The sequence below is a fragment of the Phoca vitulina genome, unplaced genomic scaffold (assembly GCF_004348235.1).
Source record: "Phoca vitulina isolate PV1807 unplaced genomic scaffold, GSC_HSeal_1.0 scaffold13, whole genome shotgun sequence".
Lineage (NCBI taxonomy): Eukaryota > Metazoa > Chordata > Mammalia > Carnivora > Phocidae > Phoca > Phoca vitulina.
In genome coordinates this window covers 11,330,582-11,355,822 of record NW_022589716.1, presented here as the reverse complement: position 1 = coordinate 11,355,822, position 25,241 = coordinate 11,330,582, and the positions used below count along the sequence as shown (strand labels likewise).

The following is a 25,241-nucleotide window of genomic DNA, read 5'->3' as shown; positions in this document are numbered from 1 at the left end:
ACATTTTTTCATTTTAAGTCCTTCTAACCTACTGTGTATTTTGTATGCACAGCACATATGAATTCAGCCTAACCACATTTCAGCTGCTCAACAGCCACCTGTGGCTAGTAGTTAACATGCAGTTCTAGACATTGAAGGTTAGGGAACTAGAGGAAATGTTATCTTTGTCCCCAACCCACCTTGCTACTAATTACACATTTTTTTTTCAATTTGCAAAATCCCTTCACATTCATTACTCCATTTGATAGGAACATGCCTCGCTTTGAAGGATGGATTAGATTTTATGAAGTGCAGAAAATTTCCATCAAGAAGAAACACATGAGCAGAAACAACAGGCAGGAAAGCAAGGGGTCTGTCAGGAAATTAGAAGTCAGGGAGATAAATCTGAGATATGTCAGGGAATCAGTGCTAGACCAGCACTTCTTCAAGCCATTGTACATGTAGAGCTTCGCCTTCCCGACCCTGGGCCCATCAAGCAACTAGAAAACAATTTCTCTTCACCGGGCGGTGGACACGAACTCTTCAATGCTCAACTCCAGGAGTCACAAAGGCGCGCGATTACGGGTTAAATCCGAAACATCACTTCCGGTCACCTGCCCGGCAGCCCTCGCTCTACCGGAAGTCGCCAGCGTGACGACGCAAAAAAAACGGCAGTCGTGTGCGTGTCCCTCCCAGCAGCCAATGGGTTCTGTCCACCTCCTTCTTCCGTCGCCGGTTGGTCTAACCGTGGGCTGTGACGTTAAAGGGCGGGGCGCAGAGGGAGATACCGAGGCCGAGAGGGTCCAAGCCCCTCAGTCGCTCCGGAAGACGGGAACAAGGGGTGAAGATGGTTTACATCTCGAATGGTGAGTTGCAGGGTCTTCGGGGGCGGCCGCTGGTCCGGGAAGCCGGACCCGGGTTTCTTCCATCCTCGCCCGCCGGCCCGGCGCGGCTTTCCCGAAGTCGCTCGGCCCTGCGCGGCGTCAGCCGAGCGTCCCTGAGCCCGCAGGCGGGGGCCTAGGTCCCGGTGGTGACGACGGTGCCGGCTGCCTGGTGCCCTCGCCCACCGTCTGACTGTGGGTGTCGCCATCGTGGTCTTTGCTCTCGGACGCCCGCGTCCTTAGCTAGTTAGGACAACAGGGTTAACACCGTCTGCGTAGCGCCCGTGTGTGAGGCGCTGTTTTAACTTTTTCGCTATCAACCTATTCAGTCTCTACAGCAGCCCTATTCAGGTAGCTGTTTTGCTATCCCGTTTTAGGGGCGGAGATCCTGAAGCGCAGCTAGGTCCAGTAGGTTGCCTGGCAGCACTAAGGTAGTTAATGGTTCAGTCGGGTTTCGAGCAGAGGTGACTGTCGTCAGCGTCCTTGCTGTTATCTACTAGACGGTCTTTCTCTATAATGTATAAGGAGAATTAAATAAATAGGGTCGGCTTCCCTTCCCCCTCCCCCGCCCCCAGGAGTTGGTAGCTAGTCATACACGTAATTTTTTTTGCCCTAATTCCAAGGGGCACAGGAAGAAGCACCGCCCCCTGTAGGAACAAGGTAACTATTCCCAGAGTAGAGAATCAGAGTGACTTAATTCAGTGACTCTACAAAGAAAGTGTCTGGTGGCACCTGGGTGGCTCAGTCGGTTGAGCGTCATCGGACACTTGGTTTGGCTCAGGTCATGATCTGGGGGTGGTGGGATCTGCCCCGCCTGGGGCTCCGCGCTCATCGGGGAGTCGGCTTGGAATTCTCGCTCCCTTTGCCCCTACCCCCTGCGCTTGATCTCTCGCTCTCTCTTTCTCTCCAAAATAAATTTTAATTTAAAAAAGTGTCTGGAAAGGAAGGACACAGTATGACTGGGTCAGACCAATGCCAAAACTGTCTGCCCACCTGTTTGATTCAGGTGAAATCAGTGCCTTGGTGCAATCTTAACAAGCAGGATCGCTGGAGCTAGGTCCTTGTTCTATTTGAGTCCTCTGTTTATCATCAGAGAGGATTAAGGCGATGCGTGAGAAGTCTTCTGGCTGAGTGCACTTTGCATTTCTCTGCACTTCAAAATGGCTCCCCTCCTCCTCGCCCAATTAAAAATAAAGCAAGTAGGTTGATGGACCCTACACAAAAGCATCAAAGTTTCATCATATTTGGGGCACTTGCAGACTTTGTGTTATATCCTTTGTGGCTAAAGGCTGGCAGCTTCTATTTATGCATTATTGAGTAATTCTTTGTAGTATGTCTTCGTGTGTATGCATTGTCATAGTGAAGTGGGAGAGTGAGGTTCTTGTCTCACCGAGTCGAAAAATGAATCTCGAGGACAAGAGAGTGAGTAAAGCGATGGGAGTTTTATTAAGTGAGGATACAGAAAAAGCTCTCAGGAGTGAGCGGGGTCCTGACAGGGTTGCCACTGAGGGCCTTTAGGGTTGGTTTTTTATAGAAAACTAACCAGGGAACTTAAATCCTTTTAACATCTCTATTGATAGCACCATTGAGTAAGTACTAGTAATAACACCTTCAATGGCTCACTTCCTTTTTAGGGTCCGTAATTCTTTGTTGGTCACAAGTAGCTGTCATAACAAGACCCCACCTCTGACACCTAGGGCAGGGTGGTCTGGTTTGTTCCCTTATCTCTGGTTTCCTTACACCTCCATATTTTTGTGATTTTTGTGAGCCTGATCCCATAGCCCCCTACCTATCTCTCCCCTACCTAGCCTCACCTGTCCCTTAATAGTGGATCCACATAAATAACATAAAGGTCCTATTAAGGCCTTTTATCTCACTTTTATAGTTGAGAAATGCCAGTTACATCCAAGCAACTTATTTCCCTCTGCTGATATTGGGAGGGGAGGTTTCTGCCTTCGGAAACTAGGAGGGAAAAGTGCTAAAAGCAAGATAGAACAATGCAAGTGCATACAAAGGGTTCTTTAGAGTCACAAAGAAGGATTTGATGTGTTCTAGTTATATGTCTTTTAGAAGAGTTGAATTTATCAGCACTTCACAGAGAGGAAACATTTCTGTTACTGTCACAAGACTTTTTCTTCAGCAATCCTAAATGATGACTAGCCTTGCAAAACTTTTTCTCAGAGCAGGAAAATATCACATCAGCCAATGAAGCAGAGCTAGTAATAGGCAGAACCAAGCGCGTCACCCATGCTCTGTCTTGAAGTGTATCCCTTTTTTGTCAATAGCCCCACTGAGAGCTCAGGTCCAAGTGGATCCTTGAAAGTAAGGCAGACAAAGAAAGAGGAATTGTAGACCCTGACTGAGGGGGTGGAGGTGAGTGTGGTGAAGCCCTTGAGAAAGTGGAGAGGAGAGGTGGTTGACAGCTCTTCTCCCAAAATATTCTGACCTTTTAATTCTCAAGGCTAAAACTAGAGCATTAACTTTTCATGTTGTACCTCCATTATTTAAAGTGGTTTGAAAAATAGATCCTCATTTGTGCTTAAGACAAAACTGGAGTCCATACGGGCACCTGGGTGGCTCAGTTGGTTAGGTGTGCGACTCTTGATTTCGCGACTCAGGTCATGATCCCAGGGTCCTGGGATTGAGCCCAGTGTCTCGCTCCCTGCTCAGTGGGGAGTCTGCTTTTTCCTCTGTCCCTCTGCCCTTTCCCCCGCTAGTGTGTGCATGTCCTCTCTTTCTCTCTCTCTCCCTCTCAAATAAATAAACCTTAAAAAAAAAGCAAAAAACCTGGAATCCATAATTAGAATCAACAGCATCCCATTACAGTGGAATTACAGAAAAATAGTGGTTATTTTAATGAACAAGGCAAATTCTCTTCAGTACTTAGAACACACAGACTCTTTGATTTATGGAAATTTTAACATAACTGTAAAGATTTGCAAGAGTGTATATAAACAACTTTTTTTATACAGGAAAGAGACTTTGCAAGTGAAAAGAAATATTTTCACATTTAGGAAAGTGGAAGTGGTGTGAATATTCTTCTATATTCACTCATTCCATTTTTTTCCTCAAAATACTGGAATAAACAGAGATTCATGCATCGGCATTCATAGCAGAATTGTCACAATAGCCAGTGGCTGGAAGCAACCTAATGTCCATCAACAGATGTATGCATAAACAAAATGTGGCCTATACATATGATGGAATATTAGCCTTAAAAAGAAGGAAGTTTGACACATCTACAACATGGATGAGACTTGAAGACATAAGTCTGTCATCAAAGTAAGAATACTGTCTGAGTCCTCATATGAGGTTCCTAGAGCAGTCAAATTCATAGAGACAGAAAGTAAAAGGGTGGTTGCCAGAAGTAGGGGAAGGGAGAAAAGGGGAGTTCATATTAAATGGGTACAGAGTTTCAGCTGGGGGAAGATTTAAAAAGTTCTGGAGATGGAAGATGGTGATGGTTGTACAACAGTGTGAATGTACTTAATGCCATAGAACTGTACACTTAAAAATGGTTAAAATGGGAATTTTTTAATTTATATTTTGCCACAATTTAAAAAGAGAAAAAAATACCTGAATTGTCACTCACCAAAATTAGGAACATAGGAAAACATTTGACATGTTAAAAGAATGACCCCTAGATCATAGAGCTTTACTTCCCTGAACGCTTCCTTAGAAGGATGCACACATAACCTTTCCTTGTGTTGGCCATCTGGAAGAGTGAACAAGTTGAAAATTGAGTCTTATTGTTCCCTAAGCAACTAATTGTAATACATGTTGTGTCAGGGATTTGTAGTACTAACTGAAGTTTCTTTTTTCTTGTCTGTAGGACAAGTATTGGACAGCCGGAGTCAGTCCCCATGGAGATTATCTTTGATAACAGATTTCTTCTGGGGAATAGCAGAGTTTGTGGTTTTGTTGTAAGTGTTAACAGTGCTCTTACTAGCCCTGATATTTAAGTTAACAGAAGTACAATAGGTACATTATGTTGAGGTTCTTAAACAAGCTGAGCCTTTCTGAAAGTTTTTAATTATAATGTATATATTTTAATTATTAGCTTTTGCTAAGTGAAATTAAGACTTTTGTGGTGGTAAAGCTGCCCCAAACATCTGACAAGTATGAATATGATAGTTAAGTAGCTTGACTGTGGCTTAGCCTTGGTGGTAACCATTTCAGTCTGCATCTGTGGGACCAGGCCTCCCTGTTCTAATGCCAAATGACAGTGCCTCACTTTCTCTCTGCTGTTTCAGCAGTAGTGTGTGCAGCTTTTACTCCACATTATACAATAAACCAACAAGGGAGTTAGATCTTGATAAAAAATATCCCAAGTAGTAAATTTGTTTTTTAAATTGTTAGAATTAACACAGGAGACAAAAATTTAAACTTTACCATAATTTCAAGCAATTCTTAGTTAAATGCATTTTTTGGTCTTTCCCATGCTGTTTTGTGAAAATTGTTCATCAACTACCAACAAGTCTTACTCATGCTAAGTTTGAATATATATATATATATATATATTTATTTATTTATTTATTTATATTTGAATGTCACATGGCAGAGAACTGCAGGGATGCAGAGATGTGGAAGACTGCCCCTTACTTCATTGACTTTAATTCATACTACAGTGGGTGTTGGGCTGGGCATGATTGTGGGAGGTGGACATCAGAGGAAGTTACTCCAGGTGGAAGAAACACAGGAAAGATGGCAGAGAAGTTTGAGTAGCAGACTGTGATCTTTATACTTAATTGGATTGTCGCTGTGATTTAAAAAGATTAATCTGATGACTGCATGTAGCATAAATAGAAGGGGGGGAAAAATGGAAGAGATGGTTCTGTAGAAAGATACAATGGGACAGAGGGGCCTTAAGTTACCCAGTGCAAAACTTCCTTAAAGTCTCACATTTCACCTACTCCCTGTTGTTTTTTTAAAATATTGTTTTAACTTAAATTCTTCCCCGTCCACAAGTAAAGAAAATTCCATTCAGATGGATTCCCAGAAGCCCTGTGCGTCTGGCACACCACCTTACGCTCCTCCCTCAGCAAAGTAGCATTAGGTAGTCTGTTGGCATGGGAAATGTGGGGGAAATGAATGTGCAATGCTGTAAAAACAGACTCTGAGGCCTGAGAGCTGAGTGGAGGAAGGAAGTTGGGGATGGCTCCGGTTTCAGAGTCACTCCTTGACTCTATCAAGGAGACCTATTAACATGTAAGAAAGACAAGGAATGGTGGCTTTGGCCCAGAACATAGCACCTGTGTAGACATGTGCTACATGGTGTTGTCCAGCTGGCTTCGAGAAATGTGGGGTTGGAACTAAGTTGGTTTAGTCATCTGTTAACAGACATAACTGAAACTATGGAGATACATTTTATAATGTTGAAAGTGGTATTTTTGTTTTCTGCCCCTTGTTTCAGTTTCAAGACTCTGCTTCAGCAAGATGTGAAAAAGAAAAGAGGATATGGAAACTCCTCTGATTCCAGATATGATGATGGAAGAGGGTAGAGCTTTTTAAATTGATAATAGATATTTTTACCACTCCGTAATTTTAATTAAGTTAAATATTATAGATGGATAGATATAGGCTCATGGAAATATAAGGTTTAAATTCTATTTCACAAAATTAATGCTTTACTGTAAATTAAGTCCAGTTGCCTCTGATTTGATAGAATCAATTTGACAAAGCTAAAATGTATATCAAATACCCTATGGGAAAAGTCTAAATTAGAGGATGAAAACTGATGACCACCATTAAATCTAGAGATTTCACTTTAGAATCTGGATTTTCACTGCTAAGGAAAACCAGAGAAGATGAAGCAGCACGGGGTTGGACTTGTATTTCCATGGAGCTGGGTTTCAGTTGGGCGTTTATTTACAGGAAGTACTGTTAGGTCATCACAATTTCTTGCTTCACTCATTTTTCTCATGTGTATTAAGTGTCTGGTCCCTGTAACTATTTGAATTTTCTCAACTACTGATCTAATTGGTTAGTTCCTATTTTACATAAAGAAAGGGGTCTGTTTGAGTGTTTGAAAGGAACCACTTGATGTCTACTAAACAGTAGAAATTAAATTGTTCTTTTATTAGGCCACCAGGCAACCCTCCCAGAAGAATGGGTCGAATTAATCATCTACGTGGCCCTAGTCCTCCTCCAATGGCTGGTGGATGAGGAAGGTAACTTAAAATCTGAAATTACTCTGCAGAGATTACATTTTGAAAATATCTTCTTAGAGAAGTTTTCTTCAGGAAAATAGAAGTTACCCAATACTTTGTTATTATTCAGACATCTTATTTGGAAAAATGTATCTTAACCCTTGAAAAATTTATCAAAGTGTCTTTTGAAAAAACGTTTTAAAAAAAAATTGTTGGATTTTTTTTGGTGCAGATCCAAATTAATAACTAGTAACTTATTGTTATAACACTTTCTTTTAGGTAAATGTCTGCTCTAGGAAGCAGACAACTGGACATGCACATTCATAACTGAGGGAAACCATCAAGAAGTAGAGCACTGACCATGCTGGACAAGGAATTGAATGTGTATGCCTGAACAAGGATTGCTCTGTGTCCTCACAGACAAATGAGGTCGTGCTGGGAATTCCCTCCCCAGGGATCTGGCATGACTGACATGCAGTTCTATAAATGTACATGTTTGTCTCATCATTTTGTATAGTTTATGAAAGTATTAATATAGTTTTAATAAGTAAATATTTTTAGGTTACAAAACTTGACTTCTCATCTTTGTATAATTAAAAAACTCCAAATTTGAAGAAAAATAAAAGGTTGTGTATTCAGTACAATTAGTGTCACCTTTTTAACTTCTGAAATAGTTTTCATTGTTAATTTGTTCTCATTTATAAATAAATCACATTGTATTTATTCTAGTAGTATGCATACAATTTTATCTTGAAACATATTTGTCCTATGAATCTTCAATACAGAGTATTAGATTTGCTACCAGATATAATTATCAGGGTAATTATAAAGCCATAACCAGCAAACCTGAGCTACAAAATGAAGATTGGCTAGGTGGTCTTTAAAATCATAGACTTCTGTGTTATATTGACAAATTTGAATTCTAAATCATTGCTTAAGATACTGCGTGTTGGCTTTCACCCCCATGAACGCTGGTAACTCTCATATTCTTAAACTAGAATGGAAGCTCAGTGAGGTTAGGGATTTTATCTTTTTTACCCCAATGCTTTGAACAGTGTCTACATGTATTAGGCACTGAAATACCTTGGAAGAATGAATAATACAGATAATTCTGCTTTGTGTTGAACAGTCTTTGAACCAAAGTGTTTCAGGTAAAAGCATTTTTTTTTTTAAGATTTTGAGAGAGTGAGCACACAAGCGGGGGGCGGGGTGTGCAGAGGAAGAAGCAGACTCCCCACTGAGCAGGGAGCCTAACATGGGGCTCGGCCCCAGGACCTTGGGATCATGACTTGAGCCAAAGGCAGATGCTTAACCAACTGAGCCACCCAGGTGCCCTTGGTAAAAGCATTTTTATATTTATTTGGAAGCATTTGTTCAAGTATTTGGAAGTATTTATTCAACCCTATTTGCCAGGAAATGGAGATGTAGTGACATACTGATCTTCAAACATAAGGGGCAGTTATAAGACAATTTTCAGGTTAAGGATAATAGAGACAGTTTACTGACCACTCAAGTCTGTCAGACATTTTATGTTTTACATATTAATTCTGACACTACAGTAGGTAGATGATGTTTGCATTATACAGGTAACATGCAAGGGCTCAGCACAGTTTTGTGATTGTATGGCTAGTGAATGGCAGAGTCATTCTGTCAAATCACATAAGTGGAGAGGAGACCTGGGCAGTCTCGGGACATGATGGCTTCTCTGTGTGTGTGATTCATGGTCCCCGCCCCCCTGCCCCTCCACCTAACTCCTCTGCAGGACTCTTTAGGGCTATTCTATAGTCCTGACTTCCTCCGATATTTAGCTCTCTCACTCTGAGCATGAGGTAGACCGCTGTAGGGCAGAAATGTAGCCTCTTGAGTAGCTTGTGTTCAAATCTTGTCTTTGCTCTCAATAGCTTATGCTCCTGAGTAAGTTATGTCATTCTATCCCAGTGTACTCATCTGTGAAGTGGGGATTAAATTCCTACTTAAGGGATTCTTCATTCAGCAGTATTTTTTTTTTTTAAGATTTTATTTATTTATTTTGACAGAGACACAGCGAGAGCGGGAACACAAGCGGGGGCAGTGGGAGAGGGAGAAGCAGGCTCCCCACGGAGCAGGGAGCCCGATGCGGGGCTCCATCCCAGGACCCTTGGGATCATGACCTGAGCCAAAGGCAGACGCTTAATGACTGAGCCACCCAGGCGCCCCTATTCAGCAGTATTTAATCCACAAGTAATTATTGGGCGCCTACTATGTGCTGAAGATAACAGTGGCGAATAAGACAAAGTTCCTCTTCATGGAGCTTACTTTCTAGTGTAGGAAACAGCAGGCAAGTTAAATACAGACTTAATTCCTGCTTCAAAGGAAATAAGATACCAGGGAGGCTTCTCTGAGGTAACATTTGAGTTGAGACAGGCTGAGAAAGCCAGCTGAGGGAAGAGCACCCAAGGCAAAGGGGACAACATGAGTGATGGCTCAATGACGGGAAGGGCTTAGCATGTCCGAGAAGCTGGAAGAAAGTAAGTGTAGCTGGAAATGCCAACAGGAGAGAGATGAGGTGAATTTAGAGATGTAGCAAGGACTGGATTAAGAATGGCTTTCTAGGCTGTGGTTAGTTTAGATTCTGTTCCATGAGCAAGGGGAAACAAAGCATGGGTTTAATTTTTGAGATAACACATTGGTGGCATTAAATGAGTGCTGGGTCTGTAGTACTGACTTAACTACATACTTTAAAACTTGACACTTGGGCAACCGAATTAAGAACAGACTGAAGACAAGAAAGACTAAGCAGGGGCTTGGGCTATAAGGCTGTTACAGCCCACGTGAGATGATACGAGTTTGGGCTAAGTAGTAGCAGTAGGAGTGGAGAAGTGGGTTCTTTCAAGATGTATTTTAGCGACTACCAGATTTGCTGATGAACTGGACAACTGAAGAATCAACCTGGTATTTACTGAATTGGTGAAAGTGGCAGTAGGGGGTTTTTTGGCGGTGGGGCGGGGGGGGGGGGGGGCGGTGCGGATCAAGAGTTCCAGTTTGGGCTCATTTAAGTTTGCAATGCCTTGTGGACATCCATATGGGGATACCAAATAGGCAATTGGTTATCAGTCTGGATCTCAAGGAGACTTCCAGACTGGAATCACGTATTTGGGAGTTACCTTCATATGTAAAGCCATGAAACTAGATAAAGTCATCCAAGGGGTGTGGAGTGAGGCGCCCTAACTCAAGAACACCTTATCATCAGAGGCTGGACTGAGCATAACCAGCGCCGTATGAGGACTAGGAGTATGTGTGGGGTCTGGGAAGCCAGGAAGAGGCAGGTGTGAGCGAAGCGCGAAGCCGGGTACCAGCTGCCCCTTGGTGAGCGCTCAAAATAAAAACAAGTCCGCTGTGGGCAGGACCAATCACAGCAACACCCACCCATCCACGCCCCACCCCACCGCGTCCTCCTCCTCCGGGCGGCTCCGCCCCTCCGTTTTCCCGGAAGTCTCCGGGGCGGCTGCCCGACGGCCATCTTGTTTGCCGGGCAGCCGGCTGGGAGGTTGCGCGTGCGCGGGGCCCCTCCAGCTCCGGCGGGTGCGGCGCGTCCCTGAGGGTGGAGGCCGGTGGGCGCCCGCGGCCGCGATGACCCAGGCGGAGAAGGGGGATGCGGAGAACGGGAAGGAGAAAGGCGGGGAGAAGGAAAAGGAGCAGCGCGGCGTGAAACGACCCATCGTGCCCGCGCTGGTGCCGGAGTCGCTGCAGGAGGTGAGACGCGGCGCCGGGGGCGGGCCTCGGTGAGGGCCTTCCGGCCGGGCGGGGGAGGGGAAGCAGGCGGCAACGCGAGGCTTCCGGCCCTCCCCACCCTGGTGGCTGGTGCGGGGAGTAGTTCCGTCCCCGGCCGGCCGCGGACCCGGGAGCCGGCTTTCACCTACCTTCCAAGCTGTTGTGGGGTGTCAGTGACCGCAGGTGGAGTTTAGTGCCGGGCAGACACAGTTGGCGGGGCAGGCGTATTCCTCTGTGAAGGAAACGTCGGAGTGGAGTCCAAGTATAACGCTACGAAAAAAGGCAGACGACTGTCTAAATAGACATGAAGAGTTTGTGTGTCAAAACCAGAACAAGAGTAAAGCCTACTAACCCGAAAAAATTATTTGCAGTTGCATGGCAAGCAAAGGCCGTGTGTGTGTGTGTGTGTGTATTCTTACTGATCAGTGAAAAAAAAAAAATCAACGTTGCCGTGGGAAAATGGGCAAATTCACAGCTGAAGTAAGGAGGCATTGAAATGCTCAATTTCATGTTGGACATCTCTGAGGCAGCTTCCTAACTGGTGGATGGGTTAAGGATAACACCCAGCTGGCCAGGCAGCTGTAGATACATAGCACCGTGCGGGCTCCCGGTAAACCCCAAGGGTGGTTCTTACTGCTGCACAGGCCTCAGTTTCTCCACCCGTCTAGTTGAGGCAGCAGACTGGATGGTCTGTAAGGGCTTGCGGTTCCCACCCTCTAGGATTCTCTCATTCTGTGAGTGGGAGGCAGGAAGGTAGAGCTCACAGTTGGGCGTGGGGCTGCAGGTATTAGGGCATGGCGTGGGATGGGCTAGTGCTTAAGGCCATAAGGAAGTATTGGGCACATACAGCAGGTACCTCCTCTGGCCCCGATGGCCTGGGATGGTTTAAAGGACGTGACTTCAGGATCAAGACCTGAAGAATGATTAGGAGTTAGCCAGGGGGAATCTCAGGGAAGGAGAACAGTGTGGAAGAGACCTGGGCCAGGAGAGCATATGAAGTTTTGGTGATCAGGATGTGGGAAGTGAGGAAGAAGGGGCAAAAGGTGACACTGGAGATCTTAGCAGAAGCTATTATGAGAGTCAGCCAGAGTCTGCTTTCTTCTGGAAGGCAGTGGAGAACTTCGGAAGAGCTAGCCAGGCTGAGCTACATGATTAGCTTAATCCTCACAATAACTCTATGAGGTAGGAACTTCATCCAGAGCAAGGAAGTGGTGCAGTATGAATTTGAAGCCAAACCTGTGAATGCAGAGCCTGGGCCCTTAACAGGGCCAGCAGCATTTCCTTAACTTCAGTCAGTTGTATAACACCCTTTAGTTTTTCCATGTTCTCTGTGGCTTTTTCATATCCATTAGTTGCTTAGTAACTTTTTTACTCAGTCTTATTTAAGCAGTAATATTTGGAAAATGATTTGTGGGATGTACGGGCTAGTTTTTTCCTAATATGTTAAAATAAATATGTAATTATTAAAAAATATTTGTCCACACTTTGGAAAACTGCCATTACTAACCCCAGAGCTTTCCAGTCAATGTGCTGCAGCCTGTGTGCTGTAAATGAGGGACAGGTATCCCTGATGGCAAGCAGCTTCATCTTTTTACTCCAATCTACTGCACAAAGGTCTGCCATAGCACAAAAAAGCTTGGGAAGTACTATTTAACGTCATGCCAACCACGTGAAAGAGGTGCATTCAACAAACACCTCCTAGGGTCCTGTGTGCCTGGGCATAGAGTAGTGAACAATTCAGAAGTGATCCCTTTTTACATGAAGGTTTTTGTGTGTTGGGAGGGCAGGCAGTAAATAATTACAAGCATGACAGGTGCCATGAAAATTATATTTCCAGGGGATAAGCAAACCTAGTTTAATGACATTTAACTTCAGAACTAAAGGGAGAAATAAGATTTACCAGGGAGAAAGGACATAGCAGGCAAGGGGAGTTACCTTTGTGAAGACCTAGAAGTCAGCGTGGTGAGTTAAGAAATCAAGGGAGATCTAGATTGGGAAGATTAAAGAGACCAGAAAGGAGGTGGTTGTCGAGTAAGGCTAGAGAAGTAGACAGAATCTTGATCTCACAGGTTCTGGACTTTATCTTATGGGCAAGCTATGGAAATGTTTTAAATGGAGACATGCAAGAAAACACAACTGTAGCTCAAGGGCAGGGCTGAGTAGGTGCAGGCTAAGGAGTCGTGTAGGAATGGTGGCTCTCCACAGAGGGGATCCTGTCGTCACAGGGATTGTCAGAGTCCCTTCTTCCCCTGGTCTCTGCTGAAACTCTGGGTCCCTCAGTAAGTTTACAAGGTAAAGGTTCCCAAACTGATTCAGATTATGTTCTGCCCCCCCCCCCCGCAAATTACAGATATGAAACAATTACCATCTAAAAGTAAAGCTCACAGGAATCACTCCACTGTCCTGATATATGCTGCTTTCTCATTTCTTGTTCACCACCATTTCCCAAGAATGGATTGTGAAATGCAGCGAAGTTTTCTGACCTATGAGGATAGAATAGTGAACTCTGGCATTTTAACCCCAAACTTTTGCCAGATTAGGTGAATAGCACAGAACTAACAAGGGGTAAAGTGTTTTAAAAACAATGAACAAAATGTGGCTTATGCATACACTCAGAAGTGGTTGCTGTATAAAGTCTTACTTTCCAGCATTACAAAATAATAATTCTGTGCTTATGTGAATTTCTCCCCTAACCTGTTCAACCAGTGATTGTCAAACCTGAGGGATCATACTGATCACCTCAGGAACTTTTGAAAGTTACAGATATCTAGGCTCCCTCCCTGGAAATTCTGAATCAGAAAATTTGTAGTGGAGGCTTAAGAGTCTAGATTTTTATTTACAAACATCTTTAGGTGATTCAGATTTAGCTAGTATTTTGCTAGTCGTAGTATTCCCTATACTTACTCCTTGTCTGTTTCCCCTAGTAAACTGCAAGTTCTCTCGTGGTCAGGATTTTGTCTTGGTCACCATTGTACCCCCAGTACCTGGCACAGAAATGCTCGGTAATTGTAGGTTAACTTGCATTGGATATTTATGGTTTTGTTCATTTAAACAGATGTTGACCTGTGTACTGTGAGTCAGATCCTGGGAGCACAGAAATATGAAATGAGTTTGCATTCAGGTAGAGAGCAATAATTGGACGCCTCTCAAAGAGCTACCTTCACTGAATTATTTTGATACTTGTGAGTCTGATAGTCATTACAGGGAACTCACTTCTTAGTCTAGCCTGTTACCTGTATGTTTTTTAACTTGTTACCTGTATATTATTTACTAAGGTCACACTCCTGTGTTTTATATTTGCAGCAAATCCAGAGCAACTTCATTGTGGTCATACATCCAGGTTCAACAACCTTAAGGATTGGTCGAGCCACAGACACACTTCCTGCTAGCATTCCTCATGTCATTGCACGAAGACACAAACAACAAGGGCAGCCACTATACAAGGACAACTGGCTCCTAAGGGAAGGACTAAATGTAAGTCAGAAATGGAGGATCTGGAGAGAAAGCCCACGGTTGTTTCCTTGGGGGAGCTTAGACATTCAAGAATACTGTGTATATTTGAATTAACATCTTCATAGCTTTAATGTGTTTTAAAATAATAACATCATTCAGGGTTACAAATAGCATTTTTCATGTGAGCTATGGTTTTAGATTGTAAAGAAATAATTATGACAAAAGCAAATCAAAATTATTTTAACCCATCAGTATGAATTGGGTATTGATGAAGGTGATTTTTAATGGAAGATACAGAATTGTCAGTCACTTAAAGTGATGCATTAAGGTCTCTTAACAGCCACATTTTTCTCTTCCAGATACTTAGAGTTTATATTGAGTTTGTATTTTCAATCCGTGAGCAAATTGAATTGTTATAATCATTTTCTCCAATCTTAGATCAAATTATAATTTAAAAGCAAGACTGTATATATCCTTGCAGTTAGCATTTACATTATCCTACCTTGCAGATAGTAATTATCAGAAGAATTTTTCATGGTAGGTGTTAAAATATGCATATTGCATTGTAATCCACTTTTAAGTTTTAGATGAAAGATAGTTTTAGGAACTTGAAGTGTCTATACTTCTGTTAGTAAGCTTTATTTAGGGTTCCACTTTTTTTTAGCATAACTGGAAGACTACCTAAGTCCATTTCGAAGCTTAAGTGTAACGAGGGTATAAGAGTTTAAATCCATTTATATCTTTGGATTTTATAGTTCTATAGGACATAAATCTCAGGAGTAAAAGTTGATAGAAAACAGTAACTTTCCATGGAGATATTTATAGATTTTTTTTTTTTTAATAGATGGTTTTTTTACAATGTCACAGGGACTTGAATACCTGCTGAATAAACAAAATAACCCGAGTGAATATAACACTGTTACAAAATTGTAAATATGAGAATTATGTAGATGTTTGGAAAAGTCTCTGAAATACTTCGTAAATACTAAGTAGCTATCCAGTGCTTAGGGCCGTGAACAATTTTATCACTTAAACTTCACTTGAGGTTATAGATTTTTGCAAATAGTTGGTTTATGGTGAGGGTTCCTTTCTGACTTTTTTATTTATAAGTAATAAGATTACTTACAATTATTAAAATTGATACATATGGCAAAAATTAAGGAAATGCTGTTCCTTGTTTATGAGGGAGCATTTCCTCTTGGTGGATTAAATCAATAGTTTGCCACATTGCTTTCTCTTTTCACTAAATCCTTTGTGCTTCTCATCTTTCATTTTTTTCCCCCCAGAAACCAGAGAGTAATGAACAAAGACAAAATGGCCTTAAAATGGTGGATCAAGCAATATGGTCTAAAAAGATGTCAAATGGCACAAGACGGATTCCTGTGTCCCCTGAACAGGTTCAGTCTTAACTCTTCAGATTTATTCTGTCATAAGTGCTATTCATGTGCTCCCTTGATTTCATTATGCAAATTAAAGATGGGATTTCCTTAAAAAAGAAAGAAAAACCATTCATAACCACCTACAGAATACCCAAATCAATGTCATAAATGCTTGGGCAAGCCAAATAATTTAAAAGACGGTGTTTCTTGTGGCAAGTTGATAAAAATTCGTAGTTTACTTGAGAGTCTTAAGTCTCTAATCCCAGGATCTTGGTGGGAAGCAATATTCTTACTATAATTGCCATTTTAATATGATAAAAAATACTATTAGAAATGGACATGAGTTGGTATAATATGTAGATGTATATTCAACTTTAAACAGAGTGCAATATTAATTTTGGACTGGCTATGAATCACAGCCTAGGTTATTAAAACCATGCAAAAATCACAATTTTGGAAAAGGCCAAGAGAATCTTTTTGTGACGAGTTAGTATTTTGCCAAATATGTAGGATTTGTGATTAACTTTTGCTGCTGTATCTGGTCTGTGAGAGAGAGGAGAAAAGAGAATTCATACTACAGTTCTCCTCTTCCCTCCGCTTTTTTTCTTACATAAATTCAGAGAAGTTTCTGGTGTTTCTGGTGTTTCAGGCACGCTCCTACAACAAGCAGATGCGACCTGCAATTTTAGATCACTGTTCTGGAAACAAGTGGACAAACACATCTCATCACCCAGAGTTTTTGGTGGGAGAAGAGGTAGGGAACTTTGCAGTGCCATCCAGTTCTAGTTGTTTCCTAGAATTCATAATCTTCCTTGCAGACCTGGATACTCACACAGGCTCGTGTGATGTTAGATACTCCACTCTCAACATTTGGAATAGTCAGCAAATGTTAATCATAACTCTGGCCTTAGATATTTTAATGTGAATCCAAAAAAAGCCCAAGAGAAGTTTTAACAATGTATTCATCTCCCCATCTTTTCTAGGCCTTGTACGTTAACCCATTGGACTGTTATAATATTCACTGGCCTATCAGAAGAGGTCAGTTAAATATTCACCCGGGACCTGGGGGCTCCCTTACGGCTGTTCTGGCGGATATTGAAGTAATATGGTCTCACGCAATCCAAAAATACTTGGAAATCCCCCTGAAAGATTTAAAGGTGAGCTAAAATTCACAGTTACTTGGATTGGCTTTAAGATTCTTGATCAGTAAAAGTACGTATTACTGGGTTGTTTGTAATCTAGTGTCCTTGAAGCATTCTCAGTCTTAAGGTGTTGAGGATAGCTTTCCTTCTTCACTGACTTCACCTCTGGTGATTTCTCTTTTTCTTACTGTGTTTGTTTCTGTGGTGTCCCTACTGCTCTGCAACCAGCAAGCTTGCTCATGTTTATACCTTCTCTCTGGACCTTTTTCAGTTCACATTTGTTGTCTTATTTTTGATTTCACAAGGTTTTGTTTTGTTTTCTTTTTCAATTGAAGTATAGTTGACACAAGGTTACATTAGTTTTAGGTGTACAACACAGTGATTGGACAACCGTATACATAATGTGCTCACCACAAGTGTAGCTGCCATCTGTTACCATACAGTGTTGTTACAGTACCATCAACTATATTCCCTGTGTTGCTGTATCTTTCATCCCCATGGCTTATTCATTCCATAACTGGAAGCCTTTATCTCCCACTCCCCTTCACCCATTTTGCCCATCCCCCTCCCTCCTCCACTCTGGCAACCATGAGTTAGTTCTCTATATTTATGGGTCTGTTTCTGCTTTTTTTGGTTTGGTTTTTTTAGATTCTGCATATAAGTGAAATCATATGGTAATTATTTTTCTCTGACTTATTTCACTTAGCATAAGGTCCTATAGGTCCACCCATGTTGTTGCAAATGGCAAGATCTCATTCCTTTTTATGGTTGAGTAATACTCCATTGTATATATGTACCGCATCTTCTTTATCCATTTATCTTTGACAGACACTTAGGTTGCTTCCATATCTTGGCTATTGTAAATAATGCTGCAATGAACATAGATGTGCATGTATCTTTTTCAAATTACTGTTTTAGTTTTCTTTGGGTAATACCCAGTAGTGGAATTACTGGGTTGTGTGGTATTTCTGTTTTTAATTTTTTAGGAATCTCCATTCTGTTTTCCATAGTAGCTATACCAGCTTACATTCCCACTTTTTCTGCACATCCTCACCAAACACTTATTATTTCTTGTCTATTTGATAAGTAGTCATTCTGACAGGTTGAGGTGATACCTCATTGTGGTTTTGGTTTGCATTTCCCTGATGATGAGTGATGTTGAGCATCTCTTCATGTGTCTGTTGGCCATCTGTCTGTTGGCCTTCTGTCTGTGTTCTTTGGAAAAATGTCTATTCAGGTCCTCTGCCCATTATTTTAATTGGCTTACTTGTTTTTCCGGTGTTGAGTTGTATAAGTTCTTTCTATATTTTGACTATTAACCTCTTATCAGATATATCATTTGCAGATGTCTTCTCCAGCTAAGTAGGTTGCCTTTTCATTTTGTTGATGGTTTACTTCTCTGCGCAAACTTTTTATTTTGACGTAGCCCCAGTAGTTTATTTTTGCTTTTGTTTCCCTTGCCTCAGGAGACATATCTAGAAAAATTAGGGCTAATGTCAGAGAACTTGCTGCCTGGGTTTTCTTCTAGGAGTTTTATGGTTTCAGGTCTCACATTTATGTGTTTAACCCATTTTGAGTTTATTTTTGTCATGGTGTAAGAAAGTGGTCAAATGTCATTCTTTTGCATGTAGCTGTCCAGTTTTCCAGCACCACTTATTGAAGACACTGTCTTTCCCATTGCATATTCTTGCCTCCTTTGTCGAAGATCAATTTACCATATAAGTATGGGTTTATTTTGGGGTTCTGTTCTGTTCCATTGATCTGTGTGTTTTTGTGCAAGTACCATACTGTTTTGATTATTATAGCTTTGTAGTATATCTTGAAATCTGGGGTTGTGATACCATTTCACAAGTTTTTAATAATTTAAAGGAAAAAAACCCACACAACTTCAACATTTTCTGTTTTTCGTTAAACCTAAAAGAGAGGTTTGAGCTTTTGTTCTGGACCTCTAACCATTGCTGCCATCCTTTAGAGCGAATTCTCCCTGAAGACAAGTGTAATGACATTTATTTTGACCTGACTTTAGTATTAACCGTCTTCTCTTTTTTTTTTCCTTTGTTCTTCTTTTTTAGTATTATAGATGTATCTTGCTAATTCCTGATATCTATAATAAACAGCATGTGAAAGAATTAGTGAATATGATCCTAATGAAGATGGGTTTTTCAGGTATGTCTGGATATTCCAGAGAAATCTACTTGAAATGAGATTGTTTTTCTTTTTTACCGACAAAGTTAATCTGATTCACTGCTTTATTGAAATGCTTATTCTGAGGGGATCAGCCGTGCTTGATTGCCCAGGGGTTCCCAGACTTTAATTGATGATTTGTCTTAGGATCTTTACTGCTCCCTAGCTGATTGCTTCTCTACCTTTGTGTTTCAGGGATTGTGGTCCATCAAGAGTCTGTGTGTGCCACCTTCGGAAGTGGTTTAAGCAGCACGTGTATTGTGGATGTTGGAGACCAGAAGACAAGTGTGTGCTGTGTGGAGGATGGGGTCTCTCATCGGAATACTCGGTAAGGACCTTGGAAGGTTGTGTTCTCTGCTCCTTCTCCCCTCACAGCCTGTTCAGCTATAAAACATCAGAAGTTAAAAAGAAAACTTTTATAAGGAATTATATATTCAGAGTTTGCATAGGAAACCCAGATTGTGGAAGTGCAAATTCTAGCAAGGCTATAAACCCCTGATTTTATCCTTCCTGTTAGAACTCTCTGCTATGAGTTCACATCAGCAGCTCCTGAAAATCCTAGCTTGCGTTGTGTGCTTTCCCACAGAGGCAGCATATATATTAGCTCTGTGTTTGGCTGTGGTCTGATGTAGAGATACAAGTCGTGCTCACGGCAAAGCTTTATTTAGGCAAGTCATGTTGGGGAAGGAGGTTTTCAGGTCTGAATTCTCTGTCTAGCATTGTGAGTATTTGCTTTTGTCATAATGGTTCAGTGAGTGAAGAGTAGCTTTCTGGTCAAGTCCCTTCGTGATGTCATCCCTGATACAAGAGGTAATAAAATAACTCTCAGGAGCGGGTTTGCTGCTTGTCCTTCCTGAGACAAGCCCAACACGGGTGAGCACACTGAGGCAGTGCACATACAGGTTCTCTGCAGCACTTTTGTGCTCCCCGGATGGCTTCTTCAGGATGCTGTAGTTCTTCCTGTCCCTTAGTTGGAGATGCAGGGTATAGAAACATTTAAAAGAGGGCCTAAGCAGTCCATAAGAAAGGTTGATCTGTTGCCTTCCACCCCAAATTATGATGCATTCTAAAACCCACATTTAGGTTAATTTGGCTTATCCATTGTTTATGTATTACTTAATGCCATTGGTTCTCAGAATATGGAGAAAACACTGGGCCTCGGTCTCCCACCTCTAAAATAGCGTAGCGGTGCTCTTTCCAAGTCATAGAACTGTTCAGTTAATGGGTAGTGTACTCTTCCAGGTTTTCTCCTGAGAGTTTGTCTTGTGTCACCGCCTGTCAGCTTGATAGACTGAGGAGTATAGACAGGCAGACAACTATCATATGGTAAACACAGTGACTCAGAAATGAGTTGCATTTAGTCGTTGGTATTCTGTTTCTCGGGAACTTTTTTGCAAATAGCATGACTGCTGTTAGGTGACCACTGGTTGTTTGCTAGGGTTCCATTTCCCCCTCCCGTCCATCCATCCTGCCCTTTCATTTTTTATTCCTACCATAAACATCTTTTGAGACTTGTTATGTTTCACTGTGCCTGATTGAGTTTTTGAAATGCCCTTTGCACCTTCTTGACCAACAGATAACCCACCTGTCTTTGCTTCTGACTCTAGGCTCTGTCTGGCCTATGGGGGGTCTGACGTGTCAAGGTGTTTCTACTGGCTGATGCAGCGAGCCGGGTTCCCTTACCGAGAATGCCAGCTAACAAATAAAATGGATTGTCTTCTTCTGCAGCACCTTAAAGAAACTTTCTGTCATTTAGATCAGGTGGGAGTAAAATCAAAATTGCTGATTATTTTTGTTTCCAGAAAAAATTAAGATATTTAAAAGGCAATTAAAAATATAATAGTATTATGCTACTCTTTCAACCCAAGTTGAGAGAACCTTGAAATTAAAGTTCTTAAGGAGTGAGAGTGTTTTGGTAAGGTCAGAGCTGTTAGCTGTTTCTCAGGCTCTGGTTAGCTGGTCTTTTAAGAAAGAGTGTTTAGCAAATTTGTCTCTCTTTAGGATCTTTGATCAAGATGAAGATAAACCTTTAGGTGTAATTAATGTAAAGGTACAGACATTTAATAAAATGGTATCAATTGAAGCACTTTCTTAGTGTTGTGAACAATCAACATGTTATCATTGCCATATGTGGATTCTTATTTTTTTAAGCTTTCTGTTTCAGACCTTTTCTTTTCCCTGACATTTTTCAAGCAATCTAATTCTGAATAACGAAATTTTGAGAAACCTAAGACTGGGTATCATTTCCCAGTTATTGAGGGAATTGGCTTATTGATTTGGGTCTGTGTTTGTGTTAGTGTTTATCGATAATGAAAAATTGTAAATGGTAGAAATTCCAGAAGTGTTAAAAGGGAAGCAAGTACATTTGGGCTCTTATTTTACTAAGTTCCAGTTGAAATGGAAAAAAAAAGAAATGGTAGAAAGTCACAGGGCAGCCTTGTTATAGGTGAGATTCAGATGGTGGAGAGGCTTAATTGTCATTTGAGGAGTTTACATGCACTTTTACTGGTTCACTGACAGCATCTTTTCCTGGAATCAGGACATTTCTGGACTTCAGGATCATGAGTTTCAGATTCGACATCCAGATTCCCCTGCTCTGCTTTACCAGTTTCGATTAGGAGATGAAAAACTCCAGGTAATACATAGCTGTATATTTTCATGGGCAGAATGAAAGCCAGCCAGGTTCAGTCAGACTGAGAGAATGTGTACTTCTCTGAAACTTCATGAGGTCAGAATGTCAACTGGTTTAGACTGTCTCCTAAACCAGCTTTTAAGCCACCAATAGAATACAGATTAAAATAGATCTGAGGACCATCTTTTTAATTAGCCACTGTATGATTAGTTATTATTTAGCGATAGGAGTACTTTTCTAAGAAATTATAAAGTAGCTTATTGGGCACTTGCATTACATTTTTTAAAATTTTATTTATTTGAGTGAGAGAGAGTGAGAAGGAGCAGGGAGACGGAGAAGCAGACTTCCTTTTCAGGGAGCCTGACATGGGGCTCGATCCCGGGATCCCCAAATCATGACCTAAGCTGAAGGCAGGCGCTTAACCAACTGAGCCACCTAGGTGCCCTGGCACTTGCATTACATTTGCTTTGTCATTTCTCCCTGGTGTCATATCACTCACTGAGTTGGATGATTTCTATAAGTTTTCTGGCCTCTTGTGCAATGAAGAAATAATGCTACTCCCAAAAGAGAATGCTTATTTAGTCTACCTTCTAGGATCTGATCTGTCAGTTTTGTTTTGAAGAACAGAATTTAACGGATCAGTTTTTTCAGAAGGCAGTGTCCTTGGTTGATCTTTTTTTTTTTCCTTCCTTGCACAGGCCCCAATGGCTTTGTTTTACCCAGCAACTTTTGGAATTGTTGGCCAGAAAATGACAACTTTGCAGCACAGATCTCAGGGAGACCCTGAGGATCCTCATGATGAGCATTACCTGCTGGCCACGCAGAGCAAGCAGGAACAGGTCTGCAGGGATTCTGGTGTGAGAAGAGACACCCTTGCCCCTGCAGGAGAAGTTTGCCCATCATTAACGGATTGTTGCAGTCACTGCAGTCTGCAGTGCATACCAAAGCTAATACTGTTTTTAGAACTGTAGATGAAATGAAGTCTAAATTTAAAATCCAGATGACAGATTTCTTCATTCAGTAGACGTTAATCCAATTTTCAGAATACCAGTCCACACACTTAAAAGTTAGTTTAATGAAGATACTACTTTTTGGTGTATACATTATTTCCTTTTGAACGTTTATTCAGTAGGGAATATTTTCAGTAAAACCTCACCTATTTTAAAAATTATAATGTAAACAGTATGTGGTCTAGGCAAAAAGCTGAATTCTTTTGTCCAGAGCTAATGATCCCAGTAATAGGATGTCTGATGCGGGGGCACAAATTAAAGCTCTTATTTGTCAATGAAACAGCAGCTCATGATGGAGGGAGGAGGGCTCTAAACCTTCTCTAGTACTTGTTCCTGAGCATCAGGTGGTTAGATAAGGTCTGAAAATGAGGATTCCATAAATAGCCACAGGTGCAAGAATCCTACCAAAATACTCCACTTAAAAACTCCGCTCAAGGGGGAAATGTCCATGTACGCTGACATTTCAGTTTTAAAATCCAACCAGTGATAGTAAGGTCGTGAGACTTGCCCTGCCTGCCAGTGACTGCTTTGGAATTGTCAGCACATCCTCATCTTTTGTACACTGCGTCTCACTCCCAGGTGATCTGGGAGTGGGTCCAGGTGGTTGACTGTATACTAGCATGCATTCCCTCTGCACCACAGTGATGGACCTTTGCTTTATAGTAGTGTAAAATAGTGCAGTAGGGACGGGTGGGTTCTAGCTGGAGAACATCAACACTGTTCTGTTCTAGTCCTGCCATCCACTTGATTGTCCTTTTGATTGATTTAAAGTCTGCCAAAGCTACTGCTGACCGAAAGTCTGCATCCAAACCCATTGGATTTGAAGGGGATCTTCGTGGCCAGTCTTCTGATCTTCCAGAAAGACTCCATGCCCAGGAGGTGGATTTGGGATCCTCCCAGGGAGACTGTCTGATGGCTGGCAATGAATCTGAGGAGGCTCTCACAGCACTGATGTCCAGGAAGACTGCCATCTCTCTGTTTGAAGGGAAAGCCCTGGGCCTGGATAAAGCCATTCTTCACAGCATCGACTGCTGTTGTAAGCATGTTTCGGAAGCTGGTTAGGTGAATGGGTTCAAGCTAGAGTGTGGTTGTGCAGCATAGCATATGCATTGAAAAACTGTGGAGCCCCTGCTTTGTGCTTGCATTGTCCGGTATTAGGAATTGGTTCTTGGCCTCGTTGGGCATATAGTGTACTAGAGGAGACCAAAGAAGTTAAATTGTCACACAAATGGGAAATTACAACTATGGCAGGTGCTGCAAAGTCGAACTAAGGATACTGACTTTCATAGCTTCTGATGGATTTAATAAGGGACTTTATTAGGAGGAAGAAGTGTGGAGGGTGGGAGGCTTGGCAGGGAAGACTTTCTTGGGGAAGAGCCACTTAAGAGAGATCTAGGAGGTGAGTGGGGGTTAGCCTGTCACAGGGTAGCATTCTGGGCGAGGAAGAGGCCTTTCTGGAGGCCAGTGTGGCTGGGGGGACAGGGGCCAGGATGAAGCTAGAGAAGCAGTGTGGTCACGCCACACTGGACTTTGTAGGTCCCTGTAGAGATTTTGGTCCTAATCCTGCAAGTAGCAGAGTGGAGGGTGCGATAGCAACATGCTCACATTGGTGTTTTGCAAGATTCTTCTGTCTGCATTGTTGAGTATGGGTTGGAGAGAAACCTTTGAGGAGGCTCTTACAGTTCAAACGAGATGGCAGTGGCTTGGCCCAGGGTGGTGGTGGGTATGGAGAAAAAGAGTTGAAGGATTATCATTGTCTTTTCAGCATCTGATGATACCAAAAAGAAGATGTACAGTTCCATCCTCGTGGTGGGAGGTGGTTTGATGTTTCATAAAGCTCAAGAATTTCTGCAGCACAGAATTCTCAACAAAATGCCACCTTCATTCAGGCGAATTATTGAGAATGTGGATGTGATCACAAGGCCCAAGGTCTGTTGTTCATGGTGCAGTTGGATTATATGCAAATGAAACCAGGACTGATTATTTCTAATTGTAATGTTGTATGTGGACAGATAAAATCCTGGGAGCCATGAGCTTGCGTCTGGGCAGCTCTTTTCTTCTCTTTTTTTTTTTTTTTTAAATTTTTTATTTATTTATTTGACAGAGACACAGCAAGAGAGGGAACATAAGCAGGGAGAGTGGGAGGGGGAGAAGCGGGCTTCCCGCTGAGCAGGGAGCCCGATGCGGGGCTTGATCCCAGGACCCTGGGATCATGACCTGAGCCAAAGGCAGACACTTAACAACTGAGCCACCCAGGCACCCCGAGTCTGGGCAACTCTTAATTAAGGGTTTGGGCAAGTGGAAAAATTTCAGTAGGTCACAGATTTGGTGCAAGGAGCTTTGGGCTAGGGTCCTGGAGTCCTGGGTGTTAGTCCCTGCTGTGCTCTCCAGAGTAGCATGACCGACTTCCCAAAAGCCATGCCTTTGGAAAAGGACTGGGTGGGGCAGGGAGAGACTGGCTGGTCTCCCATCGGCCACAACAACTCCAGTTTTCGTTGTCATATTAAGGATCTTTTGCTGGCCCTGGAGCAGGGCATCTTTTGGCTTGAACTATCTTGGAAAGAAACATAAACCCTGGAATTTAGAAAAAGATTGTGTCTGTATTTCATTATATCCCACGAACAATTCCTGGGGATGTTCTTATTTAATTTTAATCCTGAGGAAGGGGTTATGGGATATATT

At 42.0% G+C, this 25,241-nt stretch overlaps 2 protein-coding genes across 3 annotated transcripts in view; both read left to right on the top strand.

Moving 5' to 3' along the window:
• Positions 1-728: 728 nt before the first annotated feature.
• Positions 729-7,732, top strand: SELENOK (selenoprotein K). 2 transcript variants are annotated; one of them, XR_004300376.1, is made up of 5 exons: positions 738-845; positions 4,693-4,783; positions 6,274-6,357; positions 6,944-7,030; positions 7,289-7,732. XR_004300376.1 is itself a non-coding variant. In XM_032411502.1 (4 exons), exons 1-4 carry the CDS (start codon positions 827-829, stop codon positions 7,032-7,034), a joined length of 285 nt encoding a protein of 94 aa, XP_032267393.1. In that variant the 5' UTR covers positions 729-826. The 2 variants fall into 2 exon arrangements, 1 of the variants encoding a protein (XP_032267393.1); XM_032411502.1 differs by lacking the exon at positions 7,289-7,732 and having other exon boundaries at positions 729-845; positions 6,944-7,034.
• Positions 7,733-10,521: 2,789 nt separating this feature from the next.
• Positions 10,522-25,241, top strand: part of ACTR8 (actin related protein 8) — a 17,856-nt gene continuing 3,136 nt past the window's right edge. Inside the window, exons 1-12 of the mRNA XM_032411500.1 lie at positions 10,522-10,741; positions 14,063-14,233; positions 15,499-15,609; positions 16,241-16,345; positions 16,575-16,748; positions 18,806-18,899; positions 19,113-19,245; positions 20,525-20,678; positions 21,457-21,552; positions 22,248-22,388; positions 23,331-23,595; positions 24,325-24,488. Of these exons, the coding sequence (XP_032267391.1) occupies positions 10,619-10,741; positions 14,063-14,233; positions 15,499-15,609; positions 16,241-16,345; positions 16,575-16,748; positions 18,806-18,899; positions 19,113-19,245; positions 20,525-20,678; positions 21,457-21,552; positions 22,248-22,388; positions 23,331-23,595; positions 24,325-24,488 (1,731 nt within the window). The 5' untranslated portion in view covers positions 10,522-10,618. The remainder of the gene's footprint in view (positions 10,742-14,062; positions 14,234-15,498; positions 15,610-16,240; positions 16,346-16,574; positions 16,749-18,805; positions 18,900-19,112; positions 19,246-20,524; positions 20,679-21,456; positions 21,553-22,247; positions 22,389-23,330; positions 23,596-24,324; positions 24,489-25,241) is intronic.